Consider the following 22,929-nt stretch of genomic DNA (forward strand, 5'->3'; position numbering starts at 1 on the left):
AGTGCAAGAATTGGGTGGTAGAGGTGGCAAACCAGCCTGGAGGTCTCTGAAAATCCCCATTATTGAGTTGGGGGGAGATGCTTAGTGATTTCCTGTCTAGCTTTTCCTTTGGCATCCCATGTTTGAGAAATCAGATCCAAAATTCCCTTCAGAAGAAACTCTTTCCACTCCCTTTTCTGATGATTTTTTTTTTTTTTTTTTTACCATACAAACCTTCACTTCCCAACTCCACCTTTCCACTATACCAATACTACATTACTTCATTCTCCTGGGACCCAAACCTAGGCTGGATGAAGATATTCAGGAAAGCAATGGTCTAGTAATAAAAGTCCTTGAATCATCAGAAAGATGGGTTACTATGACAATAGTGCTTCAGTTAATAAATCTCTTCAGTTGTAAATGGGAAGTTAATAGAATGTTAGGGTTGAGTAGCAGACAGTTCATATAGTTCATTAATTAATACTTCCTTTAGATCTGATGAGAAATTCCATTTTGTGAGTCTTTGTAACTTTTAATCACACCCTTCTCAATCAACTGAAACATGGAAGTGGTTCCCACTGGATTCCAAATGTTAACTAATGCAAGCTGACTTGCATTACTTGAGTTACAGGATCATCAAATAGTACTCACATTTCTTTAAAATCCTGTTTATTTAGAGCAGTTCTTAACTTGGGTTTATGGATCTCAAAGGACTCCATATAGAGAGGGGCCTAAGACTCTGGATGGAAAGGAATTATATTTTTATTTTCACTAACCTCTAAATGAAATTTAGGATTTCCTTCAGTTTTGAACATAGGAAACCATAGTAGTGTTTTACCAAAGTGCCCAAAGGATTCATGACACAAAAAAGTTTCATCAGAACTCCTGCACATCATGTATTCCCAACAGCCAGATAGGGATATTATTTACATTTTGTATAGGACTGATTCAGCAGTGTATTGAAAAACTTTTTGTACTTGCCTTGGGTTCTGCCCCTATCCCTAGGTCATCTAGTTACTATAATTGTCCAAGGCTGTGCTTGGAGTTTACGAAATGTTTATCTGATCCTCTTCTCTATTTCCCCCTCTTCAGGAACAAAATGATTATGGGACCAAGAGTTCTGGGAAAAGCCTAGGGCAAAAGACAAAAATCCAAATATACAGGAACTATCAGTCACTGTATCAAATGCTGAGGATACAAAAAATTAAATAAAATTCCTGCCCTCAAGAAGCTTACATTCTAATGGATATGTTATGTATAATTTGCATATTTATAGCGACAAACAAGATACATACAAATATTAGAGGAGAAGGTACGGTAGGTAAAGGGACTGGGAAAGGACTCCTAAAGTGGTTTTTAAGTTGAGTCTAAAAGGAAGTCAGATTTTCTAAAAGGAAGAGATAAGAGAACACTTTAGATATGAGGAACAGTCAATACAAAGGCATGGATGTCAGAAATAGAACAAAGTTTTGTGTAAGAACCAGTAAAATGGCTAGTATAACCAGATCACAGAATGTGTGGAGGAGAGTAATGTGTAAATGACTGGAAAGATAGGAAGGGGCCAGAATGCAACGAGTTTTAAATGCCAAACAGAGGAGTTTGCCTTTGGTCTTAGAATCAATAGGAGCACTGGAGTTTACTGAGCACAAAAGTCACATGATTAGATCAGGAAAATCATCTTGGCAACTATATGAAGGACAGATTGGAGCTGGAAGGACTTGAGGCAAATACTTCAATGAAGAGACAATTGCAATATTCAAATCTGGAAGTGTTAAGGGCCTGATCTAGAGTGGGTAGCTTTATGACTAAAAAGAAAGGAATGGATATGAGAAATGTTATGGAGGCAACAGTTGCCAATATTTGGCAACTAATCATGTAAAAGGGATGAAGGGACAGTGAGGAACTGAGGATGTAAACAACATTATAAACAATTGGAGACTAAGAGCATGGTGGTGGTCCAACAATAAAAGCAAAAATTAAGGAGGAGTGGCTTTGGGTGGAAATGCCTTCAATTTTTTCTTGGATCTGGTCTGAAATGTTTAGTAAGTAGTTCAAGACATGTAACTGGACTAGAGCTAGAGGTATAGATCTATGAGTCCCCTTGAATCCATATTCACTGATTAAGAACCCTGGTGCATAGCTGTAATTTCTGAGCCTGACATAGATGAAGAATAAGCAAAGGAGACAGAGCAGTAAAACAAGTGGCACGAAAATCAAGAAAAGACTGGAGAAAGTTTACAAAAGGAGAGGATGGTAAAAAGTGTCCAACATTGCAGAGAGGTCAAAAAAGATAAAAACTGAAAAGCAATTAGATTTGGTCATTAGAAAACATTGGTAACTCTGGAGAGAATAATTTCAATTGAATGAAGAAAATGGAAACCAGATTAAAGATGGCTTGGAAAAAGGTGAAAAGAGTATAGTCATCCAACTCTGAGGTACCACTTCATACCTTTCAAACTGGCTAAGACAGGAAAAGATAATGATAAATGTTGGAGGGAATGTGGGATAATGTTAAGGCATGAGGAACAATCAGCACAAAGGCATGGATATCAGAGTTGTGAATTGATCCAAACATTCTGGAGAGTAATTTGGAACTGTGCCAAAAAGGGCTATAAAACTGTGCATACCTTTTGATCTAGCAGCATCTCTACTGGGTCTATATCCCAAAGAGATCATAAAAAAGGGAAAAGAACCCATATGTGCAAAAACGTTTGTGGCAGCCCTTTTTGTAAAGGCAAGGAACTGGAAACTGAGTAGATGCTCATTAGCTAGGGAACAACTGAATAAGTTATGGTATATTAATGTAATGGGATATTATTGTTCTATAAGAAATGCTCAACAGAATGATTTCAGAAAGGCCTTGAATGACTTACATGAACTGATGCTAAGGGAAGTGAGTAAAACCAAATGGACACTGTACAGTTGGATCTTTTCAACAATGAGATGATTCAGGCTAATTCCAATAGACTGGTGAGACAGAGAGCCATCTGCATCTAAAAAGAGGACTGTGGGGATTGACTGTGGATCACAACAATGTTGATCTTTTTTGTTGTAGTTGTTGTTTGCTTGTTTTTTTCTTTTTGATCTGATTTTTCTTATACAGTATGATAAATGTGGAAATATGTTTAGATTGCTTGCTGTGTAGGGGAAGAATTGCTAGGAAGGAAGGGAGAAAAATTTGGAACACAAGATTTGCAGGGGTAAAAGTTGCAAACTATCTTTGAATGTATTTTGAAAAATAAAAGGCTATTATTATTAAAAAAAAAAAAAAAAAAAAGGAGAGTGAGAGTATAGTCACCAAGTATAAGCAGCTTTTCCAAGGAGTTTTGCTAAGAAGGAAAGTAGATATAGAGTAGACACCAATTAAGAATTGAAGAATCTAGTGAAAACTTTTTAAAGATAAGGGAGACTTGCAAGTGTTTATAGGGAGCAGAAAAAGAACCAGGAGGGAAAGAAGAAGAGAGAAAAGAAGGAAGGGAGGACAGAGAGAGAGAGAGAGAGAGAGAGAGAGAGAGAGAGAGAGCAAGCGCACAATTTGATAAAGAAGGCAGGAGGGAAAGACCAAGAATACACACAGAAAGAAATATTGGCTTTTGAAATGAAAAATGCCACCTCATTATCAGCAACTAGAATAAAATATATGGTAGGGGATGAATGTGAAAGAATATCTGACTGGGAGAATAGAACTCATAATGAATGGCCTTGATTTTTTTTGATGAAAAATGAGGAGAGGACCTGACCTGAGAGGATAGGAGAAGAGTTGCTGTGGGAAATTTGAGGAGAGAACAGTTTGGAATAGCTTCTCTAGTAGTAGATTAGGGAATAAAGTGCAGGAGCTGTAAAGGGATTATCATGCTGCAGTGTTAGACCAGTTAAGATTAGTGGTCTGAATGAATATGATTATGTGATTTTCTCTATCTCTTTTCAGCAGCATCTGAGTAGAAGTGAAGCAAGAGGATGGTGGGAGAAATCCCTATTAGTTTGGTAAGGTATGAGCAGCAATGATGGACAAGGAGCCAATGGACTGGAGAAGAGAGGACAGTGTAGAGTTGAACTGGTTCACCAAAGGGTTGAAATGAATAAAAAAGAAACTTAGGGATGAAGGCTAGGTAAAAACATTGAGAGGTGGAAGGAGTAGACATCCTGCTAAGAATGAAGAATAGAATTATGACTTATAAAACATAAGGACAGGTGATAGATTGATAGCAAACTAAGATCAGATAGAGAAATTTCAAAGTTCATTAATATGAAAGTAGAACTCTTGTTTGGTAATGGCAAGATTAGTGAGAGTACTCTGAGTCCTTAGGCAGAGGGGATTATGAGAACTGAGTAGTTTGAGAAACCAGAAAGTTATGGTATGTTCAGTCATTTTTTAAATCATGTGCAACTCTGTGACCATTTCCTTTTCCAGCTCATTTTATAGATGAGAAAACTGAGGCTAATACGATTAAGTGATTTGCCTAGGGTTTCATAGCTAAAAAGTGTCTAAGGCTAGATTTGAACTCAGAGAGCCATTCTATTCACTGCTCCACCTGCTAGCACTTGGGTTTTGTATATCTATACTGAAGTCTCCCAATATGAGAGCAAGAAATAGGATAGAAAGGGAACATTGAACTCATTCAGAATGTTCTGGGGATTGGTAGATTAGAAGGCTACAGAGTGGGTAATAAATTTGGATAGTGGGGAAGTTGCTGAATGATAGCAGTAGAGGGAGAATCTGAAAGTGCCAATGGAGAGTATTTTGACAGACAGATTATGTAACACAGAAATGAAGAGACAGACATGAACATGCAGAAAAAGCTACAGAAAGGGTATGTTCCTGGAAAAGATAAGAAAGGACAGGATCAAGGGAAAGAGCCACCTTTCACCCCCTCTTATCACAAGCCCGAAATGTCAGTTTGCTAGATGTAGGTTGTAACACTACAACCCAGGTAGGTTTGTTAAATACATCTTAGAAAATATGAACAAACAACTTTTAAAAGAATGGCAAATAACTGGGGCACCTAGCTGCCATACCCTTTGACCCATAAATCTCATTCTCACATAACCTAAGGAGGTCAGTGTCAGAAAGAAAGAACCCAGGATATACAAAAATACCTATAGTTAAGATTCTTTATATTAGCTAACTCAACAAAATAAATGCCTGTGACTTATGAATGGCTAAACAAGTTGTAATATATTATGATAAAATAATATTAATATGATAGGATAATAGTGTGCTTTAAGAAATGATGAATAGAATAATTATGGGAAGACATAAAACTATGCAAAGTAAAACTAGAAAAACTATGTATATAAGATATATAGAGAGAGAGAGAGAGAGAGAAAGAGAGACAGAGAAAGGAAGAGAAAGAGCAAGAATAACACAGGAAATGTAAACTGAAAAATCTATTATCAAAAAAAAATTGAATGTTACAAAAATATAATAATCAAGTTTGGCCCAAATAAGAGATAAGGAGCCCTATTCCTTCCTTACAGAGGTGGAAGACCACAGATGTGGAATGCGGTAAATGTCAGACATTTCTGTTTTGGTTTGTTTTGCTGGCTTGTTTTCCTCAGTTTGTTTTTTTTTAACCCTTTGTATAGGAATCATATTTGGGAGAGGAGGAGAAAGATTAAATTGAGAAATATAGATGATATAAAAATAATAATACTTTAAAAATAGAAAACAATGTTGTATACTTTTAGGCATATTGCAGATTATAAATCCTATATTAGATCAGACCACATATAATGTCTCACTTCCCAACTCCACCTTCCCACTATACCAATCTTATGTTAGATCAGATACATACTGCTTTCCTCAATTCTGCCTGACAGAAGTCCTTCCTCACAGACTCACAGCTCAATTACTACCTTCTAGATGAAACCTTTTCTGATTTCCTCAAATCATAGTGCTATACTCCCTTATTACTTTGTATTTACATGCCATTATCCTGTACATACTTATACACATATATGCTGTCTCTTCCTTAAGAACAGGAGCTATTTCATTTTTGTCTTCGTATCCCTAGCACTCAGCAAAACCACTAGCAAACCAGCATACAGTGGTAATTAATAAATACTTACATAGATTCATTTTTTGACCTCTGTTTGAGCCTCAAGAGTGTTTCCCTAGAGGGGAAGCAAGGTAATAGCTCTCCATGAGGCCCTTCAAACACAAAAGGTCAGAAATGTATACTGAAATGTCTTCATAATTCAGCTAAAGTACCATGTCTTACATAAAATCTTTCCCAAGGACCCAGAGGACAGAGAGCAATTGTTATTTGTATCACTAGGGTGGCACTGAATATAGGCTACTCTGTATTATTACCTATCTTTTACAATCTCTGTTCTATCTCCTCTGAATGACTCTAAGTGCCCAAAAGCAGCGATCATTTCTCCCAACAACTGGTCATCAGAGCCCTTAATGCTGTTTTCCATGTGGTAAGCATTCAGTATACATTGAGCTGATGATAAATAACTTCTTTGGCTCAAGCATACTAAGTTTATCAAAACCATTCCTGATTCTAGGTATACCAGCAACACCGCATAACCAGATGTTATTTAAAGTTATATGGTTGTTGTTTTTTTTTTTTTTTTTTTTTGGCAGATTCTAAATATACTTCCTTTAAGTTTCAGAGTGATGGGAAAGGATAGACCTGCATACATATCTATATTCACCTTATGCATTTCCTTCAGAATTTTAGGATTCATTTATCTTGCAAGTGGCACATTACTACATATACTAAAATAATAGGTCTCAAAGTAAACCCCTGAACAAATGTCTTTCCACTACCTTCATTTAAGAGATAAGGAACTGAGGCTTGGAAGGGGAACATCAGAAATGGAAATGGAATTATCCAAGGTCATAAAGCTCCTGAGTGACTCAGCAACAGCAAAATAAAACAAAAAAAAAAGAGTACTTTCTCTAGCAGCTTAACAATTTAATTGGGAAAATAGATGTCAGTTGTGTTCCCTACAAATCTCAGTCTTTATAGATGGGAAATATCTAATAATTTTTAGTTTATCTTAAAGCAAATCACTTCATTGTTTTAATCATGTTACTTACTTATGGGAAGCAAAAACCTTATCATGAAAGTAAAAATCCACCATTTCTTAAATTCTCCAGGCACTATGCCATTTAGTTTGAAAGCAAGATTAATCAACTGTATTTGGTAATCTCTGCCTTTTTTCTGAAACAAATCTAATGCATATTTGTCATTACAAGTAATATCAGCCACCTCAAGGAAAATTTTGCTATAGATGTCATATTGATACCAACTTGCATTAGTAACTAATGTTATGCCCTAGGATGAAAGATCCCAAGAAAAGCTCCAGCAGATCTTCCCTTTTCCAACAACCACATATCTCTGTTTCACTTTACTCTGGTTTGTTTTATCCTTTGCATCTATAGTCTAAAAAGGAACAAATCATATACTTCTTGACTTTCTATGGACATATTGGGAAGACTTTCTAGTATAAGAAAAGTCCCCAGCATGAAGATTATATATCCTATTGCAATGTTGTAGTCTGCTCTGGAAATAACAGTTTAAGAGAGATACCGGCAAATTTACACAGTTTCATAAGACAGTGAGAGGACTCACAACTATGACTAGTCTAAGTAATAGCTGAAGGAATTACAAAAGTTAATTCCAAAGTATGGGGAAAACATATTTGAAGGGAAGCCATAAAGAAGAGAAAACCAAAGTTGGAAACAAATTGGAAAAAATCTTTGCATCAAACACTTATGTCTGACACCTAAAGTTTATAAATGATAGATTTATAGAGTTTAAGTCATTCTCCAACCAACAAGAGTGCCTAGCACATAGTAAGTGCTTAATGCATACCAAACTGAACGCAGAAGGTGCTTAATAAATGTTTGTTGACCAACTGATTTCTCAAAATCACATATGAGTAGGAAACCTCTGTGTCTTGGTCCAGTGTATTCTAGTACAAATCTCATAATTTGTATTTATTATTCATTTTCTTAATACTTTTAATTCTACCTCTATAACAAACAGAATAGATCACATTTACAAAAGCAAGATTAACTAGCCTAGAAAAACCCTATTGCTGCTCTATGGCCTGATTTCAGAGACAGCTATGTTTAGGATTGGCATGGCAATTTTCATAAGAAAGGCTTAGGATAGGATTCTCACTTTTATTTATTCAAGTAGAGATACTTTTGATTTTCCTTAAGCCTTGAGACCAAGAGAGTGACAAACGTAGAAATATTGTTTTTAGGGGATAAAATTTCTTGAACAAAGCAGGAGAGCCCCTACTCCCTGAAATTTACTGTTTCATAAGAATCTTGATAAAATTCAGAGACAGAATTGATGAGTAAGTAGGGTTTGGGGAAGGCTCTAGTGGCAGCAAACTAAATTAGTATTTTACTAGTTAAGTCAAGTTATTAGTTACTAGTTAAGTTACTAGTTAACTATATTTTGATATATTGATTTGGTACCCATTTAGAATATAACAGAATCAGTGTGTAAAAATATACTTTTGTAAGAACTTAAAAAAAATCTTGAAATCTAAATGCATTTTTTCCTCCTATATATAATGTTAAAACATGACAAACACTTCACAACTTGTCTCATGTTACCTTGCTCACCCAGAGGTGAGCAAAACTAAAATAGAAATTAAACATAGCCTACCTGAATCAAAGCCAGTACTTTGTCCTGGACAATAGTAGGAGGATTGTTCTTTGGGGAGATGATTTTCACTAGAACACCATCTATGAAATCGCGATTTGCCACAAGGATGTGAAATCGATGGCCACAGTTCTTGACACATGTCTCCAGCACCTAATTTAGAAAAGAAAAGAGGCTACCATTAGGAGCAAATACCTGGGGCACATATTTTGTTCCACTAATTAGGAAATTAGTTTGGTAACTTAAATAACAATTTAACACAACAGGGAACTAGTATTTTAATAAGATCAAAATGACTGATTTCATGTTGAAAAATGAACCTTTCAACTCCTCTCTGGGCTTAGCCAATAAGACAACCAGCTTCGTCACAAGAAATGGTTTCTGTGACAGTCTGCATTAACTTTTGTAGATAAGAGAGAGCATACATATCCAATTGCAATAAAAGCTAAAACTTTTTTTTTTATTTTGAAAAAATGTTAACATTAATTTTTTTTTTAATTTTAGTTCCAAATTCTCTCTCTCCCTCTAGGTATCCCACCCATAGGTAAGGTGACCATTATTGTACTCATTATATATGTGATGTCACCTAAAACATTTCTGTATTAGCTATGTTTGGAGGAGGGGGAAGCAAGAAAAATCAAGTGAAAAAATATGCTTTAATCTGCACTCAGAGTTCATCAATCCTCTCTCTAAAGATGTACTTTCCATCCTTTGGAATTATCTTGGATCATTACATTGATCAGAGAAGCTGTCTTACACATGGAATAATTGTTACAACTGTAACAATTGCTGTTATGGTATACAATGTTCTCCTGGTTTTGCTCACTTTATTTTTGTAACAATTCATATAAATCTTCCCAAATTTTTCTGAAACCATTCACCTTGTTGTTTCCAGAAATGAAAACTATATAAAGATACATTATTTGCTATAGACAAAGTATATTTTTTAGAAAGGGACAACAGCTAGCATTAAGGTGTGAGATATTCCCACTACTGTCTATTCCTTTTTTTTCCCTACATAAAGGAACTTGAAGTTTAAACTAAGCATTGATACTAATAGGTCTTGGCATGGCATAGTTTTGAAAGGTTCTCAAATTTGCCTAAAGTCTCCATTTGGGAAAGGAGGAAAAACTAGGAGTTTTGAAATATTCTCAACTACATACTAAGAGAGTTCCTTCATTTTGAAAACAGGGCAAAGTTAGAGGAACCTTATATAACTTAATTACTATATTTTATCCTTTTTCTTCCTAATTTAAAATCATTTTATTGATACCTTTTGTTTTTATATCACAGAGAATTTATGCCCCATCCAAGATTAAACCTTCTCTTATGACAAAGAAAAACAAAGCAAACACATGTACAATATTGATCACCTCTGATAATAATATTCCATTCTGGTGGTCCCTCTTCTCTCTACCATAATTGGTAAAGTAGAGTACTCCGGGAGGAAAGTTATGTTTTATTTTCTATTCTCTGGGAATTGATTTTTTAACTTGGACTTCTTTTTAGTAGTTTTTCCTCTACATTGCTATAGTCAGTATAAATTATTCTCTGGGTTTTCCTGTTTTCCCCTCCATTTCAATTGAGAGCAACATGGAAAAATTTGTGTTAATTACTCACATACATAATTTTAATACAATACTCAATTTAGTATATTTACTATACAATATTCTATTACATTTCTATACTGCAGAGATGTTTTTTTTTTTGCCTTAAAAGTTTGCTTTTAACTTAATAATCTAATGCCTTATGTAAATAAATCAATAAAACAGCCTAATAAATTGCTAAAATAAAAAAATAATAATATTAACAGGGTCTTGAATAGTAACATAAGTACTATTAGATGCTACTAATAGTAGTTTCAGATATAAAAAGTACATTAACATGAGATAAGCCTGTTTTTTCTGGCTTATACTAACTCAGGTGCTTCAGGATTTCCATGGCTATTATTCATAGCATGTGTATGTTATTTAGAATTAGTTTTCCTTTTAATGCAGCACAGCTTTAAATTCTATAATTCTACTCTGCTAGCTCCCCACTTAGAACCTGAAAAATTTGGCTTGATGCCTCAGACCTCTTATTTTCAAAGAATTATTGAAAAAGGCTGGAAGACATTTGCTTTCCTTAATCAGTTAATTTAACTGATGATGACTGAAAATCAATCAACACCATCAGTTTCGCAGGGGGGGGGGGGGGGGAGGTTGGTGTTATTCCCATAAATGTTTTCCACTATCTTTGAGAAATTTCTCACATTTGGAGACTTCACATTTAGGTATAAAGGAAAAGAAAGGGTGACTAGGAATTGATGCGAAGAACACAATCATTTTGTTTTCTAGGCCAGAAAGTTTCAAAGTCAATTTACTATATCTGTTTACCAGCAGCTCAGTTCCCAAAAATCCAAGCCAATTCAATTTGAAATTGAATGGTAAGTGATATAGGATAAACCAGACCTGTTGCTACCCCTGAGAGAGAGATAAGAGAAAGATTTCCCTTGTATTTCTATACCCAGTGCTTAGTACAGCACTTGGCAAATAAAAAGCCTTAATAAAAAAGCTCACTCACACTCACTCATTTTCTCTCTCTCTTCCTTCTTCCCTCCCTTCCTCTCTCTTCTTTCCCCCTTTCTTTTCTCCCTTTCTCCATCGCTCCCTCCCTCCCTGTCTCTCTGCCTCTGTTTCTGGCGGTCTGTCTGTTTGTCTCTCTCTCTCAAACCTCTTAGTACACTAGAATAAGATCCTTTATGATTTTAAACATACTGTGATATACTCACAATAGATCTTGAAGCCTCAAGCCAGAAAATTTCCCTAAGTTTTATTAGATTAGAGTGGGCTTAAGTGCAACAAGAACAACAAGAACAAGAACAAGAGCAATATTTGCCTGGAAGACATTGATCTGGTAACCATAATCTTTGTAATATATTTGAGAACCAGAAAGCAAACAAAAAGCCTAAGCTGAGATCCCCAAATTAGTCCATTTCCTTCAAAAGATGGCTTCATTTATTCTTAATTTTGACATAATTTTAACAAGTTTTTTTTTTTTTTTTTTTTTTTTGGCTTCTCAGATGATTCAAATGAAATTGTAAGGCATGACTACCACCAAACATACTGACAGTACAGATAAGTGACAGTGAAGAAAAAGACAAAAAAACCCATAAAAAATAGACGTAAGCTTTTGAGAAACAACAGTTTAAAACCACTTAGTATAGAAGCAAATGGAGCTGCACACATGAATAGAAGGGCATCATTATACTGAAGTGCAGCACAGTAATTTTTCACTCGTATGGAATAGCTTTTTTCTTGATGACTTCAGATAAATAGAATGTTACTATAATGGAATAATTCAGACTGAGCTCATTTGTCTCAGTGAATGTCACACAAACCCTGGCTGAAATGTGAAAGGAAGGTTTTCTACTCCAGTTATCCAAAATCATTAAAATCTCAATCTACTTGTAAAAAAAAAACACAAAGGTCTAATTTTTCACTTCAGGCCAAAGGAAAATTTCTCTCACTATAAAGGTAATACTTTAAAACAAAATAGGACAAATGACCCACTATCTCAAACCTATATGCTGATTTATCATTGTTTATTATATGAATTTACTATGATCTAGATTTCTTTACAGTCTTTGAAGACTGGTTGTTCTTTCAGGTAGCAATAGCATCTCACAAACATGGTTTCTAGGTCTCTCATTTAAATAATTACTGCTTTAAGGGAAAGCAAAATTCAATTTATTGCTTCTAAAAGTACCTATAAGGAAGGTAGGGTTAGGCAAGAGAAATAATGCTTTGAATTACAGATACCATACTTTACATTTACAAATTTTTTTTTGAGGAAACTTTTATGTCTACTATCTCTTTTCATTCTACATAGAAAATATCACCCTCATTTTAGAAAGAAGAAGTTAAGGCCTGGAGTAGGGTAAGTGACTTACCTGAAGTCACACAACTAGTTGGCACCTGAGCAACAATCAAAAAGCATATTTTTAGATTCCCAGCTTTGTGTGCCTCTCATGAAACTACAGAATCTCCACTTTTGAGCTAAATGACACTTTTCAAACAAATATTAATCTCATATTTCAGATAAGGAAGCTAAATTATGGAGAACTTCAAGAGTACATCATAAATCACATAGTATGATTCAAACCTAAGAAATCTTGACTTCATGGATTAGGAGGGACACATATATCATGTATCCAAGACCACAAGTCTGAAGTTGTTGCCTCCAGTAGTTTCTTTGCTGATTCCCTAGATTTTTCTTAAAAAGCCATTCTGTTTCTAGTAAATGGGATAATTTTATTCTCTCTTTGTCCATTTTAATTAATTTCTTTTTCCTTCCTTATTGTTATCAGTAGCATATTGGTTTCTAGTGTGTCTCCATTGTATATGATGCTAAATTTTATTTTCATATTCTTTTTATCATATTTTTAAAAAAGATCCTTCTATGGCTGTGTTTTGTATGATTTTCAGAATAAATGAGTGTTGCACTTTGTCAAAGGCTTTTTATGCATCTACTGTTACAATTACATGGGACTAGATATTTTTATTTTTAATGTAATTATGTTAATTACTTTTTAAATGCTGAATCATCTTTATCCTAGTATAAATCTAACTTGGTCTCTAAAAGTCTGATAGAATGACTTTTCTCGAGCAGCATGATAAATGAGGAAATATGTTTAGAAGGAATGCATATGTTTAAGCTACACTGGATTACTTACTTGTAGGATTGTAGGATTAATTACTTGTAGGGGAGGAGAAAAGGAGGAAAATCTGGAACACAAGGTTTTGCAAAGATGAATGTTTTGAAAACTATTTTTCATGTATGTTGAAAACTATTTTTCATTTATTTTGAAAAATAAAAAGCTATTAGTATAAAAAAGGAGTTTGATAGAATTTTGCCTAAAAGTCTATCAGGATCAGGGTTTTTTCCCTTCTATAATTCCTTTATAGCTACTTCAATTTCTATTTTTTTTTTGAACCGTCAATTTTGCATAAGGTATTGAACAGTCGGAAAGAGAAAGATGATTTGGATATGAGGCAAAGTTAAAAAGATGGTTCTTTTTTTTTTTTTTAAACATAGTAATTTGTATATTTTTTATTATGAACTTAACCATTAACAAATACAAATGTCTCAATATATAAAGAACAAAAACAAAAAAAGAAAACTGTGAGACTGTGAACTTCTGTTCCTTTCTTTTACAAGAAGCTTTCATGTAACTTTGCAGAATGATACTCACTGTTAATGCCAACATCACTTCCCTGTAGTTTCTGTTTCCATTGAGCCTCTTCTTCAGGGCCCGTATGGCATCCTTGGGACTAAAACAAAGTATATGTTTAAAACACTTGAAGATTCCACAGGTTAACTCTAAAAATACAAAATCATTCACTATGCTCTAAGGCACATGTGATACTGTTGTTCAAAGTGCTTTTGAATTTGTTATCCAACGTTATGTTGTGAGGAAGGACAGCGCAGGTTTCTGATATCTCAGGTTTCTGACATCTCACACAGAGATGCTTACATAGACACAAGTACAAACACTGAAAAACTGAGGAGACCAGAACAGGTGTCACAGTATGTAAAAAGGGAAGAGGGCAAGATCTATAGACTTTAGGTCATTAGAGCCTCACTTGAACTCCTGGAAAAATTCTAAAACATATTTTCTTTTTTTCCCTTTAAAAATGTATTTGGTATTCTTCTCCCCACAATTACATGTAAAAACAATTTTTAATATTCATTTAAAAATTTTTTGAGTTACAAATTCTCTCCCTTCCTCCCTTCTTACCCCACTTCATTGAAAAGGCAAGCAATTCCATATAAATTATACATATGTAGTCATGCAAAACATTTCCATAATAGTCATATCCTAAAAGAAAACAAGACCAAAACCAAAAAAACAAAAACAAAAACAAATGATCAAGAGAAATACAATAAAAAAATAAAGTATGCTTCAATCTGCATTCAGATACCATCAGTTCTTTCTCTGGGTACGGATTAATTCCATATAAATCCTTCAGAGTTATCTTGGATCATTGTATTGCTAAAAAGAGTTAAGTCATAAAATATATTTTCTTTAAAAGAATGTCTTGTGAACATTTAAAAAAGGAAATGGTGATCCCTGAGAGCCAGCAATGGTTTCATCAAGAACTGGTCATACCAGAGTAACCCCACTTCCTTTCCTGACAAGGTAATAAGGTAGATCAGGGAAATGCCACAGACACAATGTAGATTTCAGGAGAGTATCTGACAAAGGCTCTCACATATCATACCTTTTTTATTTTCTTTTTCTTTCTTTCTTTTTTTTTTTGCTGAGGCAACTTGTCCAGGGTCACACAACTAGGAAGTATTAAGTGTCTGAGGCCACATTTGAACCCAGGTCTTGTGCGCTATCCACTGCACCACTTAGCTGCCCCATATTATGTCTTTTTAAACAAGTTAAAGAAAAATAGGTCAGCGCACGGCTAAATAGGAAATATGGAGTTCACCTCAAAAGATCTCATCATTTTACTACACCATAAGTAGTCATGCAATACAGCAAAAAAAAAAAAACTAATGGGATCTAAAACTGCAATGACAGCAAGCATGTCCTCCAGGACTAGAGAATAACACTGTACTCTTCCTTCATCGAGTCACATCTGCAATAATGTGCTTAAAACGGCCATTTTAAGGACACCAATAAGGTTGGGAACATTGGAAGACGGTGGACAGGGTGGCAAAAGGCACTGAGATCATGCTCTAAGTGACAGGAGAAACAAAGAAGTTAGAAGATGGGCAGGGCTTTTACCATCAAATCTAGGTAGAAGATTGAAAGGTTTATAATACAAGTTGATATAATACGAGTCTCTGGGACAAATGACTAAGGAGAACATGGTCTGGAGGGGATAATGACGAGCTCTTCCTGGTCAGTTACATTGGTTTGGGAAGCTTACAAGACTTATTTTTATAAATCTAGTAAGTCATGGATGGAGAGTTTTGTGCCATAAAGATGAATTTCTTCTGCCATTGGTTTTCCATTGGAGGTTAATAAGGGAAGGGATGAAGTTCTTTGAAAGCATGATGACTAGTGATTTGATAAAAGAGATCTATGCCACTCCACCATACCACCAACTAGTGTCAACTGGTGAAATTTGAACAGGAGACTGTCTGGAAAAATGTGGTTGTCAGTACAAATAAATGTTCTTAAGATGACAAGGGGAGCAGAGAGTGTGGGCAGAAGTTAAGGACAGTATCTCCTAAAAAGAAGATGTAGGACTGACAGAGACAATTGATCACCAGCCTGTGAAGATACCAGTACAATTATGTCTGCACATTAAGGATCAGGGCAGTAAGCAGTCAAATTTAAGGCTTCTGCAAAACCCCACAAAGTAATGTGTAGTTCAGAACCACTCAAGTATCTGTATCTAAATGTTGGGGATGCATCTTCCTAACACCAACACACATGTTCCATGAAACTCTGATCATCTTAGCTAAAGAACTAACTGCAAGATGACAGGAAGTAATATGCATAAATCATTGTAGTCTAGAAAGAGGAAAGTCACCAAATATATAAGAGGATGCAGGTTACTATAATACAGGGAGCCCTCTCTCTATCCATGAATATATACCATTTTACACTGAGAGCTTCAGGGAGTATATAACCAAGAAAGGAAAAAAAGCATTCTTACTCAGGTAGAGATAGGGAGAGGCTTATTCTTCTACACTAAAGAAATGAAGGAAGCAAGGAATACTAGTTCCCCTTATACAATCTTGTTGGGGAGAGGAGATGGTACCTGGTAGTTGAACAAAGTTATTATGCTGACTGATATAGCTGTTCTGACCTTCTTGTCACTATGGTGAATAAGGATGTCCAGGACTAGGGTGAGTGACATAGTATTACTGAACTCACTAATGCTTTTTTGCCTCTTCTCTTGTGACAGGCTAGTCAAGAGCAGCTTAATTTTACCTGGGAAGGAGTCCAACATCCTTTCCTACATTGCCTACAACCACATTGATGATAGGTGTGTCAGGTCTCATGAGGTCATGGTAGCAGAGGCCCTATATCAGAGAATAGCCCATGTAAAGGTCAAGAGTAGGAAGTCAGCTCTAAGAAAATCTAGGATATAGTTTACTTTGTCAACTTTTCAGTAAATAGAGCAAATACAGATGATTATGGACATAGTTTGGAACAAACTAGTGACACTTGCTTCTCAATAGTCCAAAGGCTTATTGGAAGTTTGGGTTTTGGAGAAGCAGCATTTTCCTTCTAGTTATCCTGATAGCCCCCAATGACTAAGTCACTCACAAGTCCACTTCTTTTGAGTGGGGGCCCAGAACAGGCTATAGCTCTTGAAAATCTAGATAGGCAGTCTCATCCCTTGGGATGAGTTTTTGAAGTTATTCGTCCATAAATATCAAGTTGAGTCAAACTACCAAGGGAGTGGCCAGGCCAAACAATTGTTGGGTTTCTGGCGCTGCAAGTTCTCCAAAGCAACCACTCCCCATATAAGTTCTGAAAAATAGTTATACTGAAAAACAGAGTAGATGAAATCTTTATATACACTGACTCCTGAGTAAGGGGCATGGGTCTGGTCTAGTCATCTGAGACCTGGAAAAAACAAAGTTATACAATCTATATCCTTTGATTCCTTTGGGATCAAGACATTGGAGGAACTTTAGTGATATCTCCCCCAGTTACATGTGGAGGGAACATCAGTGTCTATGAGAGACATCATATGCTCTCTGCTAAACTAAACAGTCAGGATGACAACATTAAGAATACAAAAGTGAAAGAGTGAGTTCATCACCAATCTGGCCATGTTGCAATGGATCCTTTAACTAAAGACAAAACATCTCTTTTTGTATAAAGTTACCATCACCACCACTCCCACCCCCCAGCCCTCCCTCATGATCCCAATAGTTCCTAATCTGTCTCCAACCGGGAAAGTGATAATTGTGGCTATATCAAGAGGTTTGTCCTTAACTGCAATTAAGACCTATTTGGGATATCACTGCAGTTTTGTTACCTCGCAGTTACCATCAAAACGTTACCATCAAAACCCTTCCAGAACAAATTCTTCTTCCTTGTGAGCACTCCTACACTGATATCTCTGAAAAAAAACACCCACTTCACTATGAAAGAGGACCAAGATTAGGCCTGCCACCATCACATCTGATAAATTCTCAACCTCCCACACCATCCTTAGGCTGATACTGCTGAACTATGGTATAAGTGTTTGAAATGGATCCAAGAAACCAATGGACTTGAGGGCTCCCTCTTCCTAGGATACTTTGGAGAGTTGGGGTATCTAGTGCAGATAGTTATGTTGATAAAACGGTTGTTTCAAACACAGGTCCCTAAAATGACCCAGGGTCTTCTCAATTGGCAAATCTCCTTTTCATTTGTACAACTCTTCCTCAGAAAAGGTCTGAAGGACCATAGAATGTCACTGTTGGGGCACATTTGTTTTTTAGTGATACAGCTATCTCTGTATAATTGTTATGTATATAAATTTATTTAGAAGATTGTAGATTTCCTAAATCCAACTCTAACTAAAGTACTAACTTTAAAACCCTGAATGAAGGTGAAAGGGAATGAAAAAATGAGCACCCCCTGAGCAGAAGTCTCTGTAGGGGCAAATCTTGAGGGGGATCCCAGGAATGGCTTGTAGTCTATGGAGTTAAACAATGGTATAGGAAGTTCTGGTATCAACTCAAGCTCTGGGATAGATTATATGGCAAAAGCTTGATCTCTTAGCTATCTTACTACAAATGACCTTAGTCTGTGACTGTGCTGGAAGTGTGATCATCTATTGCAGTGGTTCTCAAAGTAAAGTCCAGAGATTCTGAAACCCTTTCAGAAGGTCTGCAAATTCAAATTAATTTTTTTCCTAATATGGTAAATATCAATATAACCCACATAAACAAAAATTCTTCAGACAGATCCTCAATAGTTTTTAAAATAGTATAAAGATAGTGAAAACAAAAGTTTGAGAACCACTGATCTATTGAATAGTCCTGATATTCCTAGCTGAGGACCTGCTTACTGTCATCATTTTATACCTAGAGATATATTGTAGATCTGAACTTCCTCCATTATGATCAACCACATGAAAAACTCAGAACTCAGAATTTCAAAGGGAAGAGGTGATACCTGCTATTTCTGGTCTTCATTCTACATATTTGGTCACATTGTGCTGTACTCTTTTAGGGAAATGACATTTGCTCACTTTTTTCTCTCTGTTAATGTTTTTCTTTCATAGGCACTAAACTGTTCCTCCAGGACTGCCTATCACCTCGAGGTCAGAATGGTCCATTACTGTCCCTATAGTTATTTAAGTTGTAGAAGGTACTCTAGAAGACTTATCCAAAGCCGATTACAAGAAGTAGGATGTGGCAGAAACAATTATTTGGGCCTCTGCCATGTATGTTGGGTTAGTTTCCCCCTAAAATGTAAAGAAGCTGTCCTTAAAATTTAACTGAACAAGCAGATTGCTAGGACTTGAGTTGTTTAACATGGCTTCCCAATGACCTACAGCATAAAAAGGCTAGCTAAGACAGACTATGTGGTTCTTCCAACACTTGACAGCTATTCAATTGTTTTATGAATCAACACACCCTTCTGATGAGATTTTATTGATGAGATTTTATTTACATTTGGAGACAAAAAATAAATATCCTTTCCATGCTATTGTTAAACAAACTACTTTTCTGTTGAGTATTGGACAGTCTATAAGTGCCTTGTTTCACTCCAATCCTGAGCCTGAACCAATAGACTCATCAAAGTCAAGACTGACTCAGAACCACATGAGGATCATTTGAAAGAACTGAGGAGAAGATTTAGTAAGAAGGAAACATAATAGCTGTCTTCCAAGCATTTGAAAGGTTGCACATGATAAAAGGATTTGATTTGTTCTGCCCTTGAGGACAGAACCAGAAGCAATGGGCAGAAGTGGCAGAGAAAAAAAATTATGTTTGATATTCTGAAACAATTCTTCCTAACAATGAGAGCAATCCAAAAGTAGAAAAGGCTATCTAGGGAGATAGGGGGATATTCTGCACTAGATAGAGGTCATCAAGAAAAGGCTGGATACAATCAGGCACATTGTTAAGAGAATTCTTATTCAACTAGGGACTGAACTATATATGGCCTCTCAGGTCTCTTCCAAGAGAGTCTGTGTTTTACCTCCAACACCTTAATTCCGATATATTCATAGCCTGATTTCCTACTCATTCTGTATTCCAATTTGTTATTCTATTGCTACAGAAGCAGAGAAACTAAAAAAAGATCCATTGGCTATGATTATTTACTGTTTGGAAGTACTACTGAGCTCAAAATTCTTTCATTTCTAAGAGAAAGTATATAAATCTACTGTTTTAAAATTTAACAGATCTATGTACAAACTGAGGAAGCAGAGAAACCTAGACGAATATGGGATTAACTTGGTTATTTTTCTCCTTAGGAGAAAAACTTTAGTAACAGAAGATCATAAAGAGATTTGTGGGAAACAGTAAATTTTCAAGAAAGGAACAGTGCATTAGTTAGCAGAAGTTATAGTAGGAAATGAGAGAATAGGAAGGAGTAGCATAGTAAAAGCCTAGGGCAAGAAGGAATAAAAGAAAAAAGGAAATTACATCAGAAACAGAAACGTAAAGAAAAATAAAATGCAACAGAAATGAGTCAAGAAAAAGAAACAAAAATTATTAAAGTGATGATGGTAGCTGTGGCTGCTGTGTGGGGAGAAACTTTATAAAGTCAGGATGCTTTAACTTGGAAAGAAAAAGGTTGGAAATGAACATGATCTAAAATTTATAAAATCATCAATGATCAAAATGGACTTCAAATATTATAATATTACAGAACTATTTCTATTACTTGATTCTTTGATATATTAAAAGGGAAGATATATGACAAATAAAAAGGAAAAAAAAATCCTTTCACCTCTTTAGTGAAGGGTTTTTGATTCAACCAAGGATTGGCCTAAGTGACCTTGCTAAACTCAATTCCCTGCACAAATGCAGATGCACAACTGCCTACCTATCTTTTCTCTAAATTCTTATAAATCTACTGTAATCTAGGATACATGTTAGACTGTGCCCATTTTTCCTCTCAATTATCCCAAAAGTACAAAAGAAGACTGGTCACTTCTTCCTGTTTCCTATTATATCCAACAAAACAGACAGATCTTCCTTATTCATAACATCCAAAATGTATGTTCCACTCATTGGTTCCTCTATTGTTTGAAGGGATAAAAAAAATTCTCATTAAAGCAAGTAAAGAAATTATTAACTTGCTCTTCTTTAGGAAAAAAGCTCCAGAAGATGTTTAAATAATTAAAACATCCCATCACTACCACATCATGTCTTGCTGCTAAGGGGTATTTTTATCCCCTTAATTTTCTCTCTAGATAGTCTACAAGATACTCAAATTATAATATGGGTTTTATTTCTGCTTCCATTGTCTACACCCTATGAAAGGTGTTTCCTCTTTGATTTTTAGATTTCCTCAAATGGGTAGGTGTCTTTTCTTATCTACTCCATTCCTACATTTTATGTATTCTGTTTCGTCTTAAGAAGGTGCATCCTTACATAGTCATATTCTACCAGTATCACATATGATATCAAATTTGCCTCTTTGTATTAGGTTCTCTAGTTTTCCTTACTTGTTAGCCAAAATTTATGTATTTCTGTATTGGTATTGGATAGACTGCACCTGAGTTAAGCAATGGTGAGATTATAAATGTGTTACATGCTTCTCCTTCACCACCTCTTTAACTATCTTGTATTTCTCCTCTGCTTAAGTCAGTTGTCTCCAAAAAGAACTCACAGCCCTCAGGGCTAATGAGAAAATAAATCCCAAAACAAAAGTGAAGTAATTTTTAAGTTTACAAGGTTGTTGTTACTGTTGTTGCCCTTCATTCTTTCTCTCTCTTTTTTTTTTTTTTAAATAACTTTTTATTGATAGAACCCATGCCAGGGTAATTTTTTACAGCATTATCCTTGCACTCACTTCTGTTCCGATTTTTCCCCTCCCTCCCTCCACCCCCTCCCCCAGATGGCAAGCAGTCCTTTACATGTTGAATAGGTTACAGTATATCCTAGATACAATATATGTGTGCAGAACCAAACAGTTCTCTTGTTGCACAGGGAGAATTGGATTCAGAAGATATAAATAACCCGGGAAGAAAAACAAAAATGCAAGCAGTTTATATTCATTTCCCAGTGTTCTTTCTTTGGGTGTAGCTGCTTCTGTCCATCCTTGATCAATTGAAACTGAATTAGCTCTCTTTATCGAAGAGATCCACTTCCATCAGAATACATCCTCAAACAGTATCATTGTTGAGGTATATAATGATCTCCTGGTTCTGCTCATTTCACTTAGCATCAGTTCATGTAAGTCTCGCCAGTCCTCTCTGTATTCATCCTGTTGGTCATTCCTTACAGAACAATAATATTCCATAATGTTCATATACCACAACTTATTCGGCCATTCTCCAATTGATGGACATCCATTTAAGTTCCAGTTTCTAGCCATTACAAAAAGGGCTACCACAAACATTTTGGCACATACAGGTCCCTTTCCCTTCTTTAGGATCTCTTTGGGGTATAAGCCCAGTAGAAACACTGCAGGATCAAAGGGTATGCACAGTTTGATAACTTTTTGAGCATAGTACCAAACTGTTGCCCTTCATTCTCAAAGAGAAGCATGACATCAGGGAGGTGATGCCATGACTTGCAAGTAAATTGGATTTAAGTGAGAGAAGGCTGTGCAAGGTTACCTGCCTCACTTTCCCCACCAGAGTGATCTGGGTGTTTACTGCCTAGATTTCTTTCTCAAAAACCATTCCCTAAAAGAAATCTATAAGAACAACTGACACAAAGTTAGCATTTCTTTTTAATGCTGCATAATCAAAACAACTTGAAAGTTTCACCCACCAAGAAAAAAATGATTTTTTCAAAAAGTCAAAACAAAATGTCACTTTCCTTTCACCCAGAGATCCCCTATTAGGCATATACCCTAGAAAGTTAAATACAGAAAGGTCTCATATATATAAAAACATTAATCGAAGCACTTTTGTGATAGCAAAGAACTGGAAACAAAGTAGATGGTTATTATTTGGCGGGATGGTGCATAAATGTAATGGAATATTAGTAAATCATAAGATTAACATGAAGCATACAAGCATGCATGAGAAGACATATGAACTGAAAAATAATCCTTCCTCTACCCCAGCTGAGGATTTTACTCCTTTTTTTCCCCCAAGAAAAATCAAGGTTACTTTTACCATGACCTCTCTCTTCTCACATTCCCTGTATCTCAAAATCCCTTGAAATCTTCTCTCAT

The 22,929-nt window shown here is 35.5% G+C and overlaps 1 protein-coding gene across 4 annotated transcripts in view; it reads right to left on the reverse strand.

The window, feature by feature from the left end:
• Positions 1-22,929, reverse strand: part of TOM1L2 (target of myb1 like 2 membrane trafficking protein) — a 183,926-nt gene that overhangs the window by 99,753 nt on the left and 61,244 nt on the right. For all 4 annotated transcript variants that reach the window (XM_051997717.1, XM_051997694.1, XM_051997702.1 and 1 more), the window contains exons 3-4: positions 13,849-13,927; positions 8,619-8,768 (exon numbers count right to left, since the gene is read on the reverse strand). In XM_051997717.1, the coding sequence (XP_051853677.1) occupies positions 8,619-8,768; positions 13,849-13,927 (229 nt within the window). The remainder of the gene's footprint in view (positions 1-8,618; positions 8,769-13,848; positions 13,928-22,929) is intronic.

This window comes from Antechinus flavipes, chromosome 1 (assembly GCF_016432865.1).
Source record: "Antechinus flavipes isolate AdamAnt ecotype Samford, QLD, Australia chromosome 1, AdamAnt_v2, whole genome shotgun sequence".
Lineage (NCBI taxonomy): Eukaryota > Metazoa > Chordata > Mammalia > Dasyuromorphia > Dasyuridae > Antechinus > Antechinus flavipes.